Source organism: Dendropsophus ebraccatus, chromosome 9 (genome assembly GCF_027789765.1).
Source record: "Dendropsophus ebraccatus isolate aDenEbr1 chromosome 9, aDenEbr1.pat, whole genome shotgun sequence".
Lineage (NCBI taxonomy): Eukaryota > Metazoa > Chordata > Amphibia > Anura > Hylidae > Dendropsophus > Dendropsophus ebraccatus.
The window spans coordinates 8,223,381-8,239,880 of record NC_091462.1 but is presented as its reverse complement, the minus strand read 5'-3'; the positions used below and the strand labels follow the sequence as shown (position 1 = coordinate 8,239,880).

Genomic DNA, 16,500 nt, shown 5'->3' with positions numbered 1-16,500 from the left:
AAATCAGAGGCCGCACCCCGCTATAGGAGGCCGCACACATTGCTGAAATCAGAGGCCGCACCCCGCTATAGGAGGCCGCACACATTACTGAGATCAGAGGCCGCACACCGCTATAGGAGGCCACACACATTACTGAGACCAGAGGCCGTACCCCGCTATAGGAGGCCGCACACATTACTGAGATCAGAGGCCGCACACCGCTATAGGAGGCCGCACACATTACTGAGATCAGAGGCCGCACCCCGCTATAGGAGGCCGCACACATTACTGAGATCAGAGGCCGCACACATTACTGAGATCAGAGGCTGCACCCCGCTATAGGAGGCCGCACACATTACTGAGATCAGAGGCCGCACCCCGCTATAGGAGGCCGCACACATTGCTGAAATCAGAGGCCGCACCCCGCTATAGGAGGCCGCACACATTACTGAGATCAGAGGCCGCACCCCGCTATAGGAGGCCGCACACATTACTGAGATCAGAGGCCACACACATTACTGAGATCAGAGGCTGCACCCCGCTATAGGAGGCCGCACACATTACTGAGATCAGAGGCTGCACCCCGCTATAGGAGGCCGCACACATTACTGAGATCAGAGGCCACACACATTACTGAGATCAGAGGCTGCACCCCGCTATAGGAGGCCGCACACATTACTGAGATCAGAGGCCGCACCCCGCTATAGGAGGCCGCACACATTACTGAGATCAGACGCCACACCCCGCTATAGGAGGCCGCACACATTACTGAGATCAGAGGCTGCACCCCGCTAGAGGAGGCCGCAGACATTACTGAGATCAGAGGCCGCACCCTGCTAGAAGAGAGGGGGCCGATACAGAAGAAAGGGGGCCGATACAGAAGAAAGGGGGCCGATACAGAAGAGAGGGTGGTCCTGCCAACACCCACATTACAGCAATATGAGGTGACCCCACAACTAGCTAGTTGGGAGTATCCATGTAATCAGGGAAACAATGATACAATACAGGTGACAGCATATCCAGGAGACTGTGCATCTCAGCGTATCTCCAGGTGACAGCACAAGTGACAGTGTATCTCAGCGTATCTCCAGGTGACAGCACAGGTGACAGTGTATCTCAGCGTATCTCCAGGTGACAGCACAGGTGACGGAGTATCTAAAGGTGACGGTGTATCTCAGCGTATCTCCAGGTGACAGCACAAGTGACAGTGTATCTCAGCGTATCTCCAGGTGACAGCACAAGTGACAGTGTATCTCAGCGTATCTCCAGGTGACAGCACAAGTGACAGTGTATCTCAGCGTATCTCCAGGTGACAGCACAAGTGACAGTGCATCTCAGCGTATCTCCAGGTGACAGCACAAGTCACAGTGTATCTCAGCGTATCTACAGGTGACAGCACAGGTGACGGAGTATCTAAAGGTGACGGTGTATCTCAGCGTATCTCCAGGTGACACTCCAGGTATCAGCCTCTCCCAGTCGCCCCCTGTACACACCGCCCGGCACTGATCACACAGCTCACACAGTGTTCTCTCCCGGCAGACACGGCGTCTCCTATCCGGCACAATGACCTGGCAGCGCCACAAACCGGCTCCGCAAATGGATTGTAGATTTCTGTGATGAAATTTAATGGAATGTGAGGAGACAAAGCAGGATTCATGATGGGAGCAGCGCGGAGGTAACGCACACCGCAACCTGACAATTACCATGGTGACACCGATACTTTACTGGTGCTGAATGGATTCATCCCAGTGTGAGAGCGGCCAGTGTTAACCAGCTGAATAGATCAGAGTCGGCCTGCGGTGACCTTATATCTACACTGCACCCTCCTGCAACCTGAGCGGAACAATACATAATGCATTTGCCTCATCTCATACAGGATCGTACACAGACACTGCCATAGACCACACACTACCAGCACATCCTCATAGTGCCCACATGGCAACCAGAGAGGTGTCCCTGCTGGCACAACTACCCTCATCAGGCACACTACCAGCACACCCTCATAGTGCCCACATGTACCTGTCACCGAGCAGCCATAAAGCCCACATGGCAACTAAAAAGGTGTCCCTGCTGGTACAACTACCCTCATCAGACACACAGCAGGGTCACCCCTCCCCCACCAGGCTGCTAACACACTTACCCCTCGGATCGGTACATGGAACATCGCTCCAGAGGAACCTTCAGGACGCCATTGTTTAGTCCCACAAACAGAGATCGGTTGCTGTGCAGGATCTGCAGGCTGAGGATTGGCTGCTGCTGGCCGCTCGGCAGGATGTGCATCTCCTCCAGGTAACAGCTCCGCAGGCTGCGATTGGCTGTGGACAAGGCCTTGAGGATGGTGCCGCGCTCTGCGGAGTGAATGTGGGACAGTCAGTATGGAGTAAATACACAGAGGCCAACAAGAGCCCTGACCCATTCATCTCAGGGTAACCTGTAATCTGTAGTTCTCCAGGCCCATACATCTCAGGGTAACCTGTAATCTGTAGTACTCCAGACCCATACATCTCAGGGTAACCTGTAATCTGTAGTACTCCAGGCCCATACATCTCAGGGTAACCTGTAATCTGCAGTACTCCTGACCCATACATCTCAGGGTAGCCTGTAATCTGTAGTACTCCCAGCCCATACATCTCAGGGTAACCTGTAATCTGTAGTACTCCCAGGCCCATACATCTCAGGCTAACCTGTAATCTGTAGTACTCCAGACCCATACATCTCAGGCTAACCTGTAATCTGTAGTACTCCAGACCTATACATCTCAGGGTAACCTGTAATCTGTAGTACTCCTGACATAAACACCTTTATCCTGTTGTAGTGCCTCAGAGCACTATGTGCCATTGTTTCTGTGTATGTATATCGGTTGATACTGAGTGTTATGTTCCTCAGGGTTTCTGTGGGAAGTGTCTTACTGCTTTGTGGCCACAAGATGGCCCTATTTATACACAGTGAGCACACTGAAGCATTCTAAAGGGGATAATTGTACTGTAACACTTGTAAGCCTGTGAGGATGATTGCCAGCTACCTCCCTATCTTTGGGCCTATCACAGGCTTTTCCAGAAGTTCTCTCCAGATTCTCCCTATCAGGTACTGAGGTAGCTCAGGCTGTTCTCCACCAATAGGAAACAAGTCCCAGCCTCTAGTTATAAAGCTAGTTACCTGACTAATCTGCAATATACCTGATCCGTATAGCTGACTGTAACCTGTAATACACCTGACTGTAACCTGTAATCTGCAGTACACCTGACTGTAGCTTGTAATCTGTAGTATACCTGACCCATACACCTGACTGTAACCTGTAAACTGTAGTACACCTGACTGTAACCTGTAATCTGCAGTATACCTGACCCATACACCTGACTGTAGCCTGTAATCTGTAGTACACCTGACTGTAACCTGTAATCTGCAGCATACCTGACCCATACACCTGACTATAGCCTGTAATCTGCAGTATACCTGACGGTAACCTGTAATCTGCAGTATACCTGACCCATACACCTGACTATAGCCTGTAATCTGCAGTATACCTGACGGTAACCTGTAATCTGCAGTATACCTGACCCATACACCTGACTGTAGCCTGTAATCTGTAGTACACCTTACTGTAACCTGTAATCTGCAGTATACCTGACCCATAAACCTGACTGTAGCCTGTAATCTGTAGTATACCTGACCCATACACCTGACTGTAGCCTGTAATCTGCAGTATACCTGACCCGTATAGCTGACTGTAACCTGTAATCTGTAGTACACCTTACTGTAACCTGTAATCTGCAGTATACCTGACCCATACACCTGACTGTAGCCTGTAATCTGCAGCATACCTGACCCATACACCTGACTGTAGCCTGTAATCTGCAGTATACCTGACCCATACACCTGACTGTAGCCTGTAATCTGCAGCATACCTGACCCATACACCTGACTGTAGCCTGTAATCTGCAGTATACCTGACCCATACACCTGACTGTAGCCTGTAATCTGTAGTACACCTTACTGTAACCTGTAATCTGCAGTATACCTGACCCATACACCTGACTGTAGCCTGTAATCTGCAGTATACCTGACCCAGTGCAGCATTTTCTGATGTCACCTACCGGTCCCTATATACATGACGTGATACAGCGTGTCTTTCCCCTGCACAATATCGACCACCAGTTTGGAGAAGCGCACGCTGTCCTGCGTCACCAGAGGATCCACTGACACCGGCTGCACCACGTCATTCATGAGGAAGAGGCGCTGAGCGTCCTGCAGGCTCCGCTCCGTCAGGTTCTCATTGGGGGTGTCATCATTCAGGATCCCGCACTGCAACAGGATTAGATATGAGTTAGATACAGCCATTCTGCAGACAGAATCACATATGATAGGCTTAGATACAGCACCTTAATAGACAGAATCAGATATGGTTGGCTTAGATACAGCCATTCTGCAGACAGAATCACATATGATAGGCTTAGATACAGCACCTTAATAGACAGAATCACATATGGTTGGCTTAGATACAGCCATTCTGCAGACAAAATCACATAAGATCATAAGGCTTAGATACAGCACCTTAATAGACGTAATCATACATGATAGGCTTAGATACAGAATTACAATAGGCTTAGATGACTCTGCAAAAACTCACCCATCACAAATTAAAATACAGTACACCACAGAGCAGACAGGGTAACCCCCCTCAGCGCTCACCTGAAAGTTGGGTATGGGGTTGAGCGTTGGCAGCCAGGCGGAGCGGGGGTTCTCCTGGTATCTGAAGGGGCCGTTGAAGGCCTGAGTGATGGCGCTGAGGTTGAAGGCACAGACCGCCGAGGCAGCTATGCTATTTCTGGAAATGAAGATAATAAAACTATAATGGCTGGAGGTATTATCGTTCATTGTGAGCAGTGATGGCGGCCGCTCCCCTGTAATAGCTGCAGCACAAACTAATACTGGTATCGTATGGAAAACCAGGGCCGGGAGCCCCATAATACTGACAACACAGGGGGCCCCTAACTCCAAGATAACAATACCTAAAGATGAGACGTGTGATTTTATTACCTCCAGAGCTGCAATCACATCGCAGTCCTATAAATGATCGCTCATCTCTCTTGTGTATACAGGGGACATGTGGGCGATTGTAAGGTATTTAAATGGCCGCACAAACAAAACAGGGATGGTACGTGCGCGGCCTGGCTGCTCGATTGTTCCGTGTAAAGGCACTGCAAGGGAGCGCTGATCTCGCTGATCGGCGCTCGTCTGCTTCTGTACATGGCTGAAAATTGGGATGATTAAAGGGACTTTAAAAGGGGTACTCTGGTAGAAAAAAAAATCTTTCAAATCAACTGGTGTCAGAAAGTTATACAGATTTGTAATTTACTTCTATTTAAAAATCTCAATCCTTCCAGTACTTATCAGCTGCTGTATGTACTGCAGGAAGTGGTGTATTCTCTCCAGTCTGACACAGTGCTCTCACCTCTGTCCATGTCAGGAACTGTCCACAGCAGGAGAGGTTTTCTATGGTGATTTGCTCCTGCTCTGGACAGTACCTGACATGGACAGAGGTGGCAGCAGAGAGCACTGTGTCAGACTGGAGAGAATACACCACTTCCTGCAGGACATACAGCAGCTGATAAGTACTGGAATGATGGAGATTTTAAATAGAAGTAAATCACAAATCTATATAACTTTACGAAGCCAAGAGATTTTAAAGGAAAAAACTTTTTGACGGCGTTCCCCTTCAAGTCTATGGAGCCGGTCTTACTGCAGTGAAGCGTTTAGCTCTGTGGTTCTCCCCCTGTATCCAGTGATTGGCTTCTGTCTGTGTGATGTCATACCGGGACATGGTTATAGTCACTTCTGATAGTTTCAGCTTATCCGGTGAGTTGTGGGATGTCTTCTTGCTGACAATGTACACGGATGGAGGAGTGTGGGGTCCCTGCACCCCCAGGCCTTGGCACAGGTCGTATGAGGCATGAAGAGACGCGTCGGGCCTCCCGCCTCTGGATCAGTCAAATGTTCCAAATCTGAACCTCACAAAGACTCCACAGTCCCCGTCCACACAAGAGAGCTGTCAGGAGTGGCGGCTGTGGCGGCCATTATCACGGCGGGCACCGCACGCCCGTCATCACATGACAAGTATAATTGCCTTGTGTTAACACACACGACGCACAATTACTTACCGCCATCCCCGTCCTTTATTCTCTGACTTATGTCACTGTCTGGTAAAACCGGATCAGGGAGTCCGCCCGTGCGTACCGAGCCGATATAAAGGTCGGGGAGATGAGTGACGGCTCTGAGGGGCTTTACTCCCACTCACTATAGTGTTAACACCTCATACCATGTGACTGGGCTGAGCGGCAGCTCTGGAGGAAGACGGCGCATTATACTGGAGCAGCAAGTGGATACCCCAGATCTGATGACCGGACCCCCAACATGGAGACCATCATGGGGTCCGGACAATGGATATTCCTGTAATACATCAGCACCAGCGCACCCCTATAGGAACAACCGCTCCCCATGCTGACAGGAAGGTTCACACAGCTGCATTCTGTTACAGTGTATCAGTGCAGGGAACGCGCTATTCACACCAGCATCAAAGACAACTCTGAGGGGTCACATCCCTGCGATGCTGCTGCATCTGCATCACAGTGATCTGTATACAGCTGCAAGACTACAACTCCCAGCATGCCTATACAGCCCAAGGCCGTCAGGTGGGATGGGAAAATAAGCATGATGGGAAATGTAGTACTGCAATGATTACAGAAGTAGGTGTGTTGTAACATTGCATTTCCGCACGTTTTAAGGAGTGCATGATGGGAGTTGTGGCTTTACAACCGTTCAGTCAGAGCCCAGTTTTCCAGGGGATGCTGGTTTTGGGGGGCACTGTTGTTATGTGTCCTCCGCTGTCTGATCGCTATAAGGTCGGGATGAGATTTGCAGAAATACTGATGAAACTAAACAACGGAAAATCAGAAAGTTGCAAAACCTGGACGACTGTAACTTCTTAGGATCAGGATCAGCCTGGGACTCCAAGACCTGTGTGTGGGCTGACCCCTTTAAGGATTAACCCTTCAGCCAATGAAACTTATAGAGCAGTAAAGCACTACTACCTGCCGCCCCTATACTCCACCATAGCCCCAACTCCTGGACTCCGATAGATGGGGTAAAGCTCCACCTCCTGGACTCCTATAGATGGGTACAGCTCCGCCTCCTGGACCCCCAATTGATGGGGTTGGGGTACAGCTCTGCCTCCTGGACCCCCAATTGATGGGGTTGGGGTACAGCTCTGGCTCCTGTATCTGTGATTGACGGGGTTGGGGTACAGCTGCCCTTCCCGAATGCCCGATTGATGGGGTTGGGGTACAGCTCCACCTCCTGTTTGCCTGATAGATGGGGTACAGATAACAGGGACCACAACCGCTATACAAAAGTTTGCATCTTTAATGGCTTCCAAAGGTTCCCATGACAACGGTTTCCGCCACGCTGTGTTTTTAAGGCAGTGGCCATTTTTTACTCCCAGTGAGGCCAATTTCCAGCAGCGGAGATGTTATGTATGAGCCGGGGGAGGGGCGCGCCATTCTCATTACTCGCATTATTTTACCTTTCTTGTTAAAGTTGCACGGCATTAAGAATCGGCGCACGTCTCCTCCTGCAGCGTAAGCAGCGGCCGACTCTCCCGACACATCGCAGAGCGGTGTATAATGAGCGCGCTGCTCGACATCGTAAACCTTAATACATCCATTACGGCCCCCAGCACAATCTGGAAGACGCTCTGGGGCAGCGCAGGAGAAGGTTCCAGCGAAGGAGGCGCAGATTTACATTCACAAAACATCAGGGGGGAGAAGGAAAACCATAAGACATCACTAACTCCTATCGTGCCTTGCTAAGAGTCAGCAACTACAACTCCCATCATGTCCCAGCAGGAGTGTTACAAGACTGATTCCCATCAAGCCCTGGTGAGAGTGTTACAAAAACTACAACTCCCATCATGAACTAGCAAAACTTCTTCCAAGACACAAAGTAGACAAACTACAATTCTTACCATCTTTTTTTTCAAAGCTTCTACAAATTTTGCAAAACTACAACTCCCATCATACCCCAGCAAGCATGCCTAACGACTACAACTCCCATCATACCCCAGCAAGCATGCCTAATGACTACAACTCCCAGCATACCCCAGCAAGCATGCCTAACGACTACAACTCCCATCATACCCCAGCAAGCATGCCTAACGACTACAACTCCCATCATACCCCAGCAAGCATGCCTAATGACTACAACTCCCATCATACCCCAGCAAGCATGCCTAATGACTACAACTCCCAGCATACCCGGCAAGTGTGCTTAACAAATAAAACTCCCATCTTGCCCTAACTAAACAGTTGCAAAACTTTTACAACTGTTACAAAACTACAATTCCTATCCTACTTGTGACAAAACAAATTAGCAAAACTGCAAACTTCTGGCACCCTGATGAGAGTTGTAGTTTTGCAACAGCTTGAAACAATCAGAAAGATCAGAAGTGTTACTGTGGATCACAGACCTGCGGCCCTCCAGCTGCTGCAAAACTACAGTTCCCATCATGCAGTTGTAGCTAAAGCTTTGGCTGTCCAGGTATGATGGGAGTTGTAGTTTTGCAGCAGCAGGAGGGCATCAGGACTGACACCTTTGCTGTAGATGGTGAAAACGCAGCTATAGGACAATCAGACCATACAGTTCCCAGCAGGGTATCCTGGGACTTGTAGTCCACAGCACATAGGACTCACACATTGGTGGTGAAGACTCCGTAGATGAGGTCCTGCTCTGGGAGGAGGAAGGTGCTCTGCAGCTCGTTGTAGTAGAAGGGAACCTCCCCGGAGCGCGAGCAGTTCAGTCTCGCTTTCATGAATGTCGTCCATGTGTCCTCCAGTAAAAAGCGACCCCCAAAGTCGTTCTTGCAGACCCTGGCCACACGAGAGTAAACAGTCTTCCCACAGTCGTGCTCCACCGCGTTCTCCCGGAAGAAGAAATACGTGAAGAGACCAATGTCGTAGGCCGCAACAAAGTTGGGTTCTGGGTAATAAGAAGATAGTGGGTTACACTGCAGGAGAGCCATGAGACAGATTCACACACTGTAACAGACCTGACCCAGAGCCACGAGACACTGACACACTGTAACAAACCTGACCCAGAGCCACGAGACACTGACACACTGTAACAGACCTGACCCAGAGCCACAAGACACTGACACACTGTAACAGACCTGACCCAGAGCCACGAGACACTGACACACTGTAACAGACCTGACCCAGAGCCACGAGACACTGACACACTGTAACAGACCTGACCCAGAGCCACAAGACACACTGTAACAGACCTGACCCAGAGCCACGAGACACACTGTAACAGACCTGACCCAGAGCCACGAGACACTGACACACTGTAACAGACCTGACCCAGAGCCACAAGACACACTGTAACAGACCTGACCCAGAGCCACGAGACACTGACACACTGTAACAGACCTGACCCAGAGCCACAAGACACACTGTAACAGACCTGACCCAGAGCCACGAGACACACTGTAACAGACCTGACCCAGAGCCACGAGACACTGACACACTGTAACAGACCTGCCCCAGAGCCACGAGACACTGACACACTGTAACAGACCTGCCCCAGAGCCACAAGACACTGACACACTGTAACAGACCTGACCCAGAGCCACGAGACACACTGTAACAGACCTGACCCAGAGCCACGAGACACTGACACACTGTAACAGACCTGACCCAGAGCCACAAGACACTGACACACTGTAACAGACCTGACCCAGAGCCACGAGACAGATTCACACACTGTAACAGACCTGACCCAGAGCCACGAGACACTGACACACTGTAACAGACCTGACCCAGAGCCACGAGACACTGACACACTGTAACAGACCTGCCCCAGAGCCGGGAGACACTGACACACTGTAACAGACCTGACCCAGAGCCACGAGACACACTGACACACTGTAACAGACCTGACCCAGAGCCACGAGACACTGACACACTGTAACAGACCCGACCCAGAGCCACGAGACACTGACACACTGTAACAGACCTGCCCCAGAGCCGTGAGACACACTGACACACTGTAACAGACCTGACCCAGAGCCACGAGACACACTGACACACTGTAACAGACCTGACCCAGAGCCACGAGACACTGACACACTGTAACAGACCCGACCCAGAGCCACGAGACACTGACACACTGTAACAGACCTGCCCCAGAGCCGTGAGACACACTGACACACTGTAACAGACCTGCCCCAGAGCCACGAGACACTGACACACTGTAACAGACCTGACCCAGAGCCGGGAGACACTGACACACTGTAACAGACCTGACCCAGAGCCGGGAGATACTGACACACTGTAACAGAACTGACCCAGAGCCACGAGACAGACCTATACACTGAAACAGACCTGCCCCAGAGCCACGAGACACACTGTAACAGACCTGCCCCAGAGCCGTGAGACACACTGACACACTGTAACAGACCTGCCCCAGAGCCACAAGACACTGACACACTGTAACAAACCTGACCCAGAGCCACGAGACACTGACACACTGTAACAGACCTGACCCAGAGCCACGAGACAGATTCAGTGTGTCTCGTGGCTCTGGGGCAGGTTTGTTACAGTGTATAGGTCTGTCTCGTGGCAGGTCTGTTTCAGTGTGTCAGTGTCTTGTGGCTCTGGGGCAGGTTTGTTACAGTGTGTCAGTGTGTCTCTAGGTCAGGTCTTTTTTAGTGTGTCAGTGTCTCGTGGCTCTGGGGCAGGTCTGTTACAGTGGGTCAGTGTGTCTTGTGGCTCTGTGGCAGGTTTGTTTCAGTGTGTGAATCGGTCTCGTGGCTCTGGGGCAGGTTTGTTACACACACTGAAACAAACCTGCCCCAGAGCCACGAGACACTGACAAACTGTAACAGACCTGACCCAGAGCCACGAGACACTGACACACTGTAACAGACCTGACCCAGAGCCGGGAGACACTGATACACTGTAACAGACCTGACCCAGAGCCACGAGACACTGACACACTGTAACAGACTTCACCCAGAGCCGGGAGACACTGACACACTGTAACAGACTTCACCCAGAGCCGGGAGACACTGACACACTGTAACAGACCTGACCCAGAGCCACGAGACACTGACACACTGTAACAGACCTGACTCAGAGCCGGGAGACACTGACACACTGTAACAGACTTCACCCAGAGCCGGGAGACACTGACACACTGTAACAGACCTGCCCCAGAGACACACTGACACACTGTAACAGACCTGACCCAGAGCCACGAGACACTGACACACTGTAACAGACCTGACCCAGAGCCGGGAGACACTGACACACTGTAACAGACCTGACCCAGAGCCACGAGACACTGACACACTGTAACAGACCTGACCCAATAGTAAGATCAGGTGGTCTCATCTGTGGTGTTACATAGGACTGCAGGTGACCTCTACTACATTATCTGTACTCAGAGAGATATCACTGTGTTATCTGTGGTGTTACATAGGACTGCTGCGGTATGGGTAACTGGTTTCTCCTTCTATAACCTAGGACAGCCCTAAAGAGTTACATGACACATTCAGCGGTCTGTCCTTCAGTCCCAGCCTGTGCCCCCCCCCCACTCCCTTCTCCATATAATCCCTACCATTCAGCCACTTGGAGTTGTACTGTGCGGTGCGGAGGGGCGGGATGCTGCCCAGGCTGCGGTAGATGGCGGGGTCCCGACCAGAGAAGTCTATGACAGTGGCAGCGTACAGCTCCCCGCGGGCAGTGATGACGGCGGTGGAGTTGTGGCGGGGATCATACGGGCATCGGGCGACTCCATTGATCTTCTCTATCACTCTGCTGATGTTCCCAACCTGGAAAACAAAGAGAAAACTAATGAGACAATGAAGATGAAGCAGAGAGCAGAGGGGGGGGGGGGGGGGCAAAACTACAATTCCCATCATCCCCGGACAGCTGCAGGGATAAAGGTTCCCTGACCCCAGGAGCTCACACTCTAATCTCCTATCACACACAATGTATCATCACTCCCATCATCTCTGGCCCCAGGAGCTGACACTCGTGGTACTATATATTAGTGCTGGAGGCCTGAGTCCCCTCTCCTCTGTGGCCGCCATCTTTGATTGACAGGACTTGCCGTTCTCCCATCAGCCCCGGGGTCGGCGCAGACGTTCAGCAAAACTGTGAAAATAATAGGACGTTTCCCCTCCGGACATGATGCTATTTAATCTCTGTTAATAGAGAATCTCGGATGCACACAGAGGGCAGGGGGGCGGCGAGGACTCGGGGGTCTCCAGGGGTCTCCGCTGCCTTTCTTATCGCTCATCTGTTTATAGAACATGAAGCTTCGCTGAGACTCGCTGAGTGTCTGAATGGAAACAGATGTGGTGAATGAAACGCGTGGACGTTCCGAGCCGACACACAATATTCTGCAAGAGAATCAGATTCTCCAAAACCTCCCTGTGCAGGGTTATCAGCCAGCAGTGGGGGGGGGGGGGGCATGAGGCCGCAGGGGTTGTTATATATCAACTGGTGTTAGAAAGTGCCAGTGATTTGTAATTTAGTTTGTTTAAAAAAATCTCCAGTACTTATCAGCTGCTGTATGTCCTGCAGGAAGTAGTGTATTCTCTTCAGTCTGACACAGTGCTCTCTGCTGCCACCTCTGTCCATGTCAGGAACTGTCCAGAGCAGAAGCAAATCCCCATAGGAAACCTCTCCTTCTCTGAACAGTTCCTGACATGGACAGAGGTGGCAGCAGAGAGCACTGTGTCAGACTGGAGAGAATACACCACTTCCTGCAGGACATACAGCAGCTGATAAGTACTGGAAGACTGGAGATTTTTAATAGAAGTATATTACAAATCTATATAACTTTCTGGCACCAGATGATTTGAAAGAATTTTTTTTTTTTTTGGCGAACAATGCCTTTAAGGTGATAACTGAAAATAATAAAAAGCTGCAAAAACCTGGCTAAAATAGATGAGGGAATTCTCCCTACTGTCTATAAACCAAAAGCTGCACTAAAGGAGGAGTCACCCCTGAAAAGAGGGCAACGTCGCCCGTCATTACACCCAATGTCCCCCAACTTTCCCAAACTCCTAAACTGCTAACATGCGGAGAGGATGACAGGAGCATTGACCGCTGGGTGACTACTACCCTGATGAGAGGGACTGGTGACCATAGTGATTGTCACTCAGCTTTCCCAGACTCCTGAATGGCAGAGTGATACACTCTCCCCGATGAGGCTTCTCTGCATTGTTAGGGAGATACAACTAGGGAAGCTTGGTGACCCCCATATAAGAGACATCAAGGGGTCCATAGTGGCTGTCACTCAGCTTTCCCAGGTACAGATACAACTTTCAGCAATGATCAGGAGAACATGGCACACATGACGTACCTGGCGGCTGGTGCACACAGGGGAGAAGGCGTTGGTCCCGCAGGTGAAGACCCTCTTCCCGGTCACAATCAGGACCCTGACATAGTTCTGGCACTCCTCCTGGAACACAAAGATACTGCCGGTGAGGAGAGAGTAATGGAGGATCATCATCATCATCAGCAGCAGCAGCTATGGGTCACCTTGTAGCAACAACATATTCAGTGGAGCTCTGCACACAGTGTATCATCACTCCCATCATCCCTGACCCCAGGAGCTCACACTCTAATCTCCTATCACACACAATGTACCATCACTCCCATCATCCCTGACCCCAGGAGCTCACACTCTAATCTCCTATCACACACAATGTACCATCACTCCCATCATCCCTGACCCCAGGAGCTCACACTCTAATCTCCTATCACACACAATGTACCATCACTCCCATCATCCCTGACCCCAGGAGCTCACACTCTAATCTCCTATCACACACAATGTACCATCACTCCCATCATCCCTGACCCCAGGAGCTCACACTCTAATCTCCTATCACACACAGATCACTCCCATCATGCTTGACCAGTTCACAATGTAATGTACCATCACTCCCATCATCCTCTGCTGCTGGGATCAGACATGTTTACGCTCTGTGCTCTGCTGGGACCTTATATGGAGCAGAGGAGAGATGAAAGGACGCAGAGACTGTGCAGACTGGGTACCGGGGGGGGGGGGGGGGGCATGATCAGCTCACAGATGTTGCTCCTGATGTCGGGGGACAGCAGGGAGTCTGTGTGCAGTGAATGTCGGGGGACAGCAGGGAGTCGGGGTGCAGTGGAGGTCGGGGGACAGCAGGGAGTCTGTGTGCAGTGAATGTCGGGGGACAGCAGGGAGTCGGGGTGCAGTGGAGGTCGGAGGGCAGCAGGTAGTCGGGGTGCAGTGGAGGTCGGAGGGCAGCAGGTAGTCAGGGTGCAGTGGATGTCGGGGGACAGCAGGGAGTCAGGGTGCAGTGGATGTCGGGGGACAGCAGGGAGTAGGGGTGCAGTGGAGGTTGGGGGACAGCAGGGAGTCAGGGTGCAGTGAATGTCGGGGGGCAGCAAGAAGTGGGGGTGCAGTGAGCACCCTCTTAGCGGCCGCCTCCCCCTGTACAGCCCGGATGTTGGTGCAGGTGGATTTATGGCGCAGATGGCGCGGCGCTCACTTAACACATTTGCCTCTCGCCGGCTCATTTACAGCCAGTTATTCACACTGACGACTCCGGCTCCTGCGACCTGGAAAACCGCGCAGCGTTCGCCTATAAAGATCCTGCTTCACCACCTGTCTCCTTCCCGGTAATTTTACTGTCACTGTGAGGAGGGTTATTACCGCCGCCGCCGCTCTCTAATTCTTCTCGGCCTCGATGCAAAACACAATAAAGTGACTTAAAACGTCCCTCACAGCTGAGGGTCCGCTACAGTGTATCAGAGCATGATGGGAGGTGTAGTTTGGCAGCAAGTAGGGGAACACAGTCCTGACCATCCTGGACCCCTGCTGGGAAAGTGCGGGGACCCCCAGAAATGCCTCTAACTGTGCGGCAGCCATATTGGTGGTCAGGGCACTAGTTTCTGACTGATAATGAAGACTCCGGTTACTGCGATCTTCGGAATAATGAGATAAAGAGTGAAGAGTAAGAAGTGCGCCAAATTTATCATGTGTTATTCCCATTTTTCCCAAATCTTAATTAACAAAGGGGCGTGGCTAAAAGATAGATATGTCCGAGACGTCATCTGACATGACGAAATCTTAATAAATTCACCATCATCTGCGCCATTTCCTCATCGCCCGCGCTCCTCACCTCCGTCATCACCTGTGGGATTTTACGCTCCGCGCACGTTCTCGCCGTCTACCATAAAGTTGTGGGAATTTATTTATTATTTTCTCGCCACATTTCAGGGAGCGCGACAATTAAACGGTTCACTGGCACCTAAACTGTAGTCAGGCAGAACAATTAATTCCCGCTCCGCCGCGCTGCCATCTTCCACATTTTCTAGATCTGTGGGTTTATAGATAGGAAATGAGGAGGCTGTTTACAAGCTGAGGGGCAGTGGGGATGAGGCCACTGCACACATCACCCCCAATGTGTCACCTCATCGCTGCGACACCCCCCAACGCCACAACCACAAATGATGAGAGGAGTTGTAGTTTTGCAACCCCTGAAGTGCAACAAATTGGGGAAGACAGGAGCACACAGCGATGGAGGCTGTTAGTGCACGATGGGAGTTGTAGCAGCTGGAGGCTGAGGAACCCGGCTGTATATTGGGTGTAGGAGTACAGGGGTAGATGGCTGGGACCCCAACCCCTCCATATAATGACACAGACAACCACACATATACTCTGCCCATCCTGAGCCTCCTGGTTCATGAACAGAACGCTATAATACCAGTGACCCAGAAGGAAGTAGTGAGAGGCTCTATTCTTCCCTGTCATCCCTTGGGATTACAACCCCCATCATCCCGTTCTGCCTTTCTCCTGCCGCGACTCAGCGAAGGGATGTGTAATGTGATGATGACATCGTATCCAGAAATGTGCAATCTGCTCCTCCTGTCGGATATTTAAGGAGAACATTTCCCCGCTGCAGACGCCTCATATACGGTTATGGCGCGTAACCCCTTCACCGCTGGGCGGCCACCATTTAAACCCCTCCAGCCTCCCCTGCGTCTTTACCATCTTATTACCAAGTGCTATAACCACCCGGCATCCATCTTTGTCTGCTCGGGACGCCGCTCCCCTGGTGACTACTGCGAGCGCGCCGTAAAAAAGAAGACGTTAACAAGCGGAACCGCGACTTTTCTCGTCTTCTGCGATCGATAGAAGCTCAGCTGGTGGATGGTAACAGCTGCCTCCCCCCCCTGCCGCACGCAATGGGCCCTGTTATCACAGCGGGAGGCGAGCGGATGTATACGGCTATAAATTACCATAAATACACCCCATGTATGGAGATGCCTAAGGCTGCCCAGGCATGATGGGAATTGTAGTTTTGTAACAGGGCCAAAGGTTTCCTATCTCTGTCATAGAGGATTGACAACACCAATGACCCAAAACTACAACTCCCATCAGGACCTGGCAGTCTGGGGTCAG

The 16,500-nt window shown here is 51.2% G+C and overlaps 1 protein-coding gene across 5 annotated transcripts in view; it reads right to left on the bottom strand.

Annotated features, from left to right (window-relative positions):
• SEMA5B (semaphorin 5B) overlaps positions 1–16,500 on the bottom strand; it is a 214,979-nt gene that overhangs the window by 62,349 nt on the left and 136,130 nt on the right. For all 5 annotated transcript variants that reach the window (XM_069982448.1, XM_069982452.1, XM_069982450.1 and 2 more), the window contains exons 7-12: positions 13,408–13,506; positions 11,653–11,866; positions 8,724–9,009; positions 4,669–4,804; positions 4,074–4,281; positions 2,120–2,327 (exon numbers count right to left, since the gene is read on the bottom strand). In XM_069982448.1, coding sequence (XP_069838549.1) covers positions 2,120–2,327; positions 4,074–4,281; positions 4,669–4,804; positions 8,724–9,009; positions 11,653–11,866; positions 13,408–13,506 — 1,151 coding nt within the window. The remainder of the gene's footprint in view (positions 1–2,119; positions 2,328–4,073; positions 4,282–4,668; positions 4,805–8,723; positions 9,010–11,652; positions 11,867–13,407; positions 13,507–16,500) is intronic.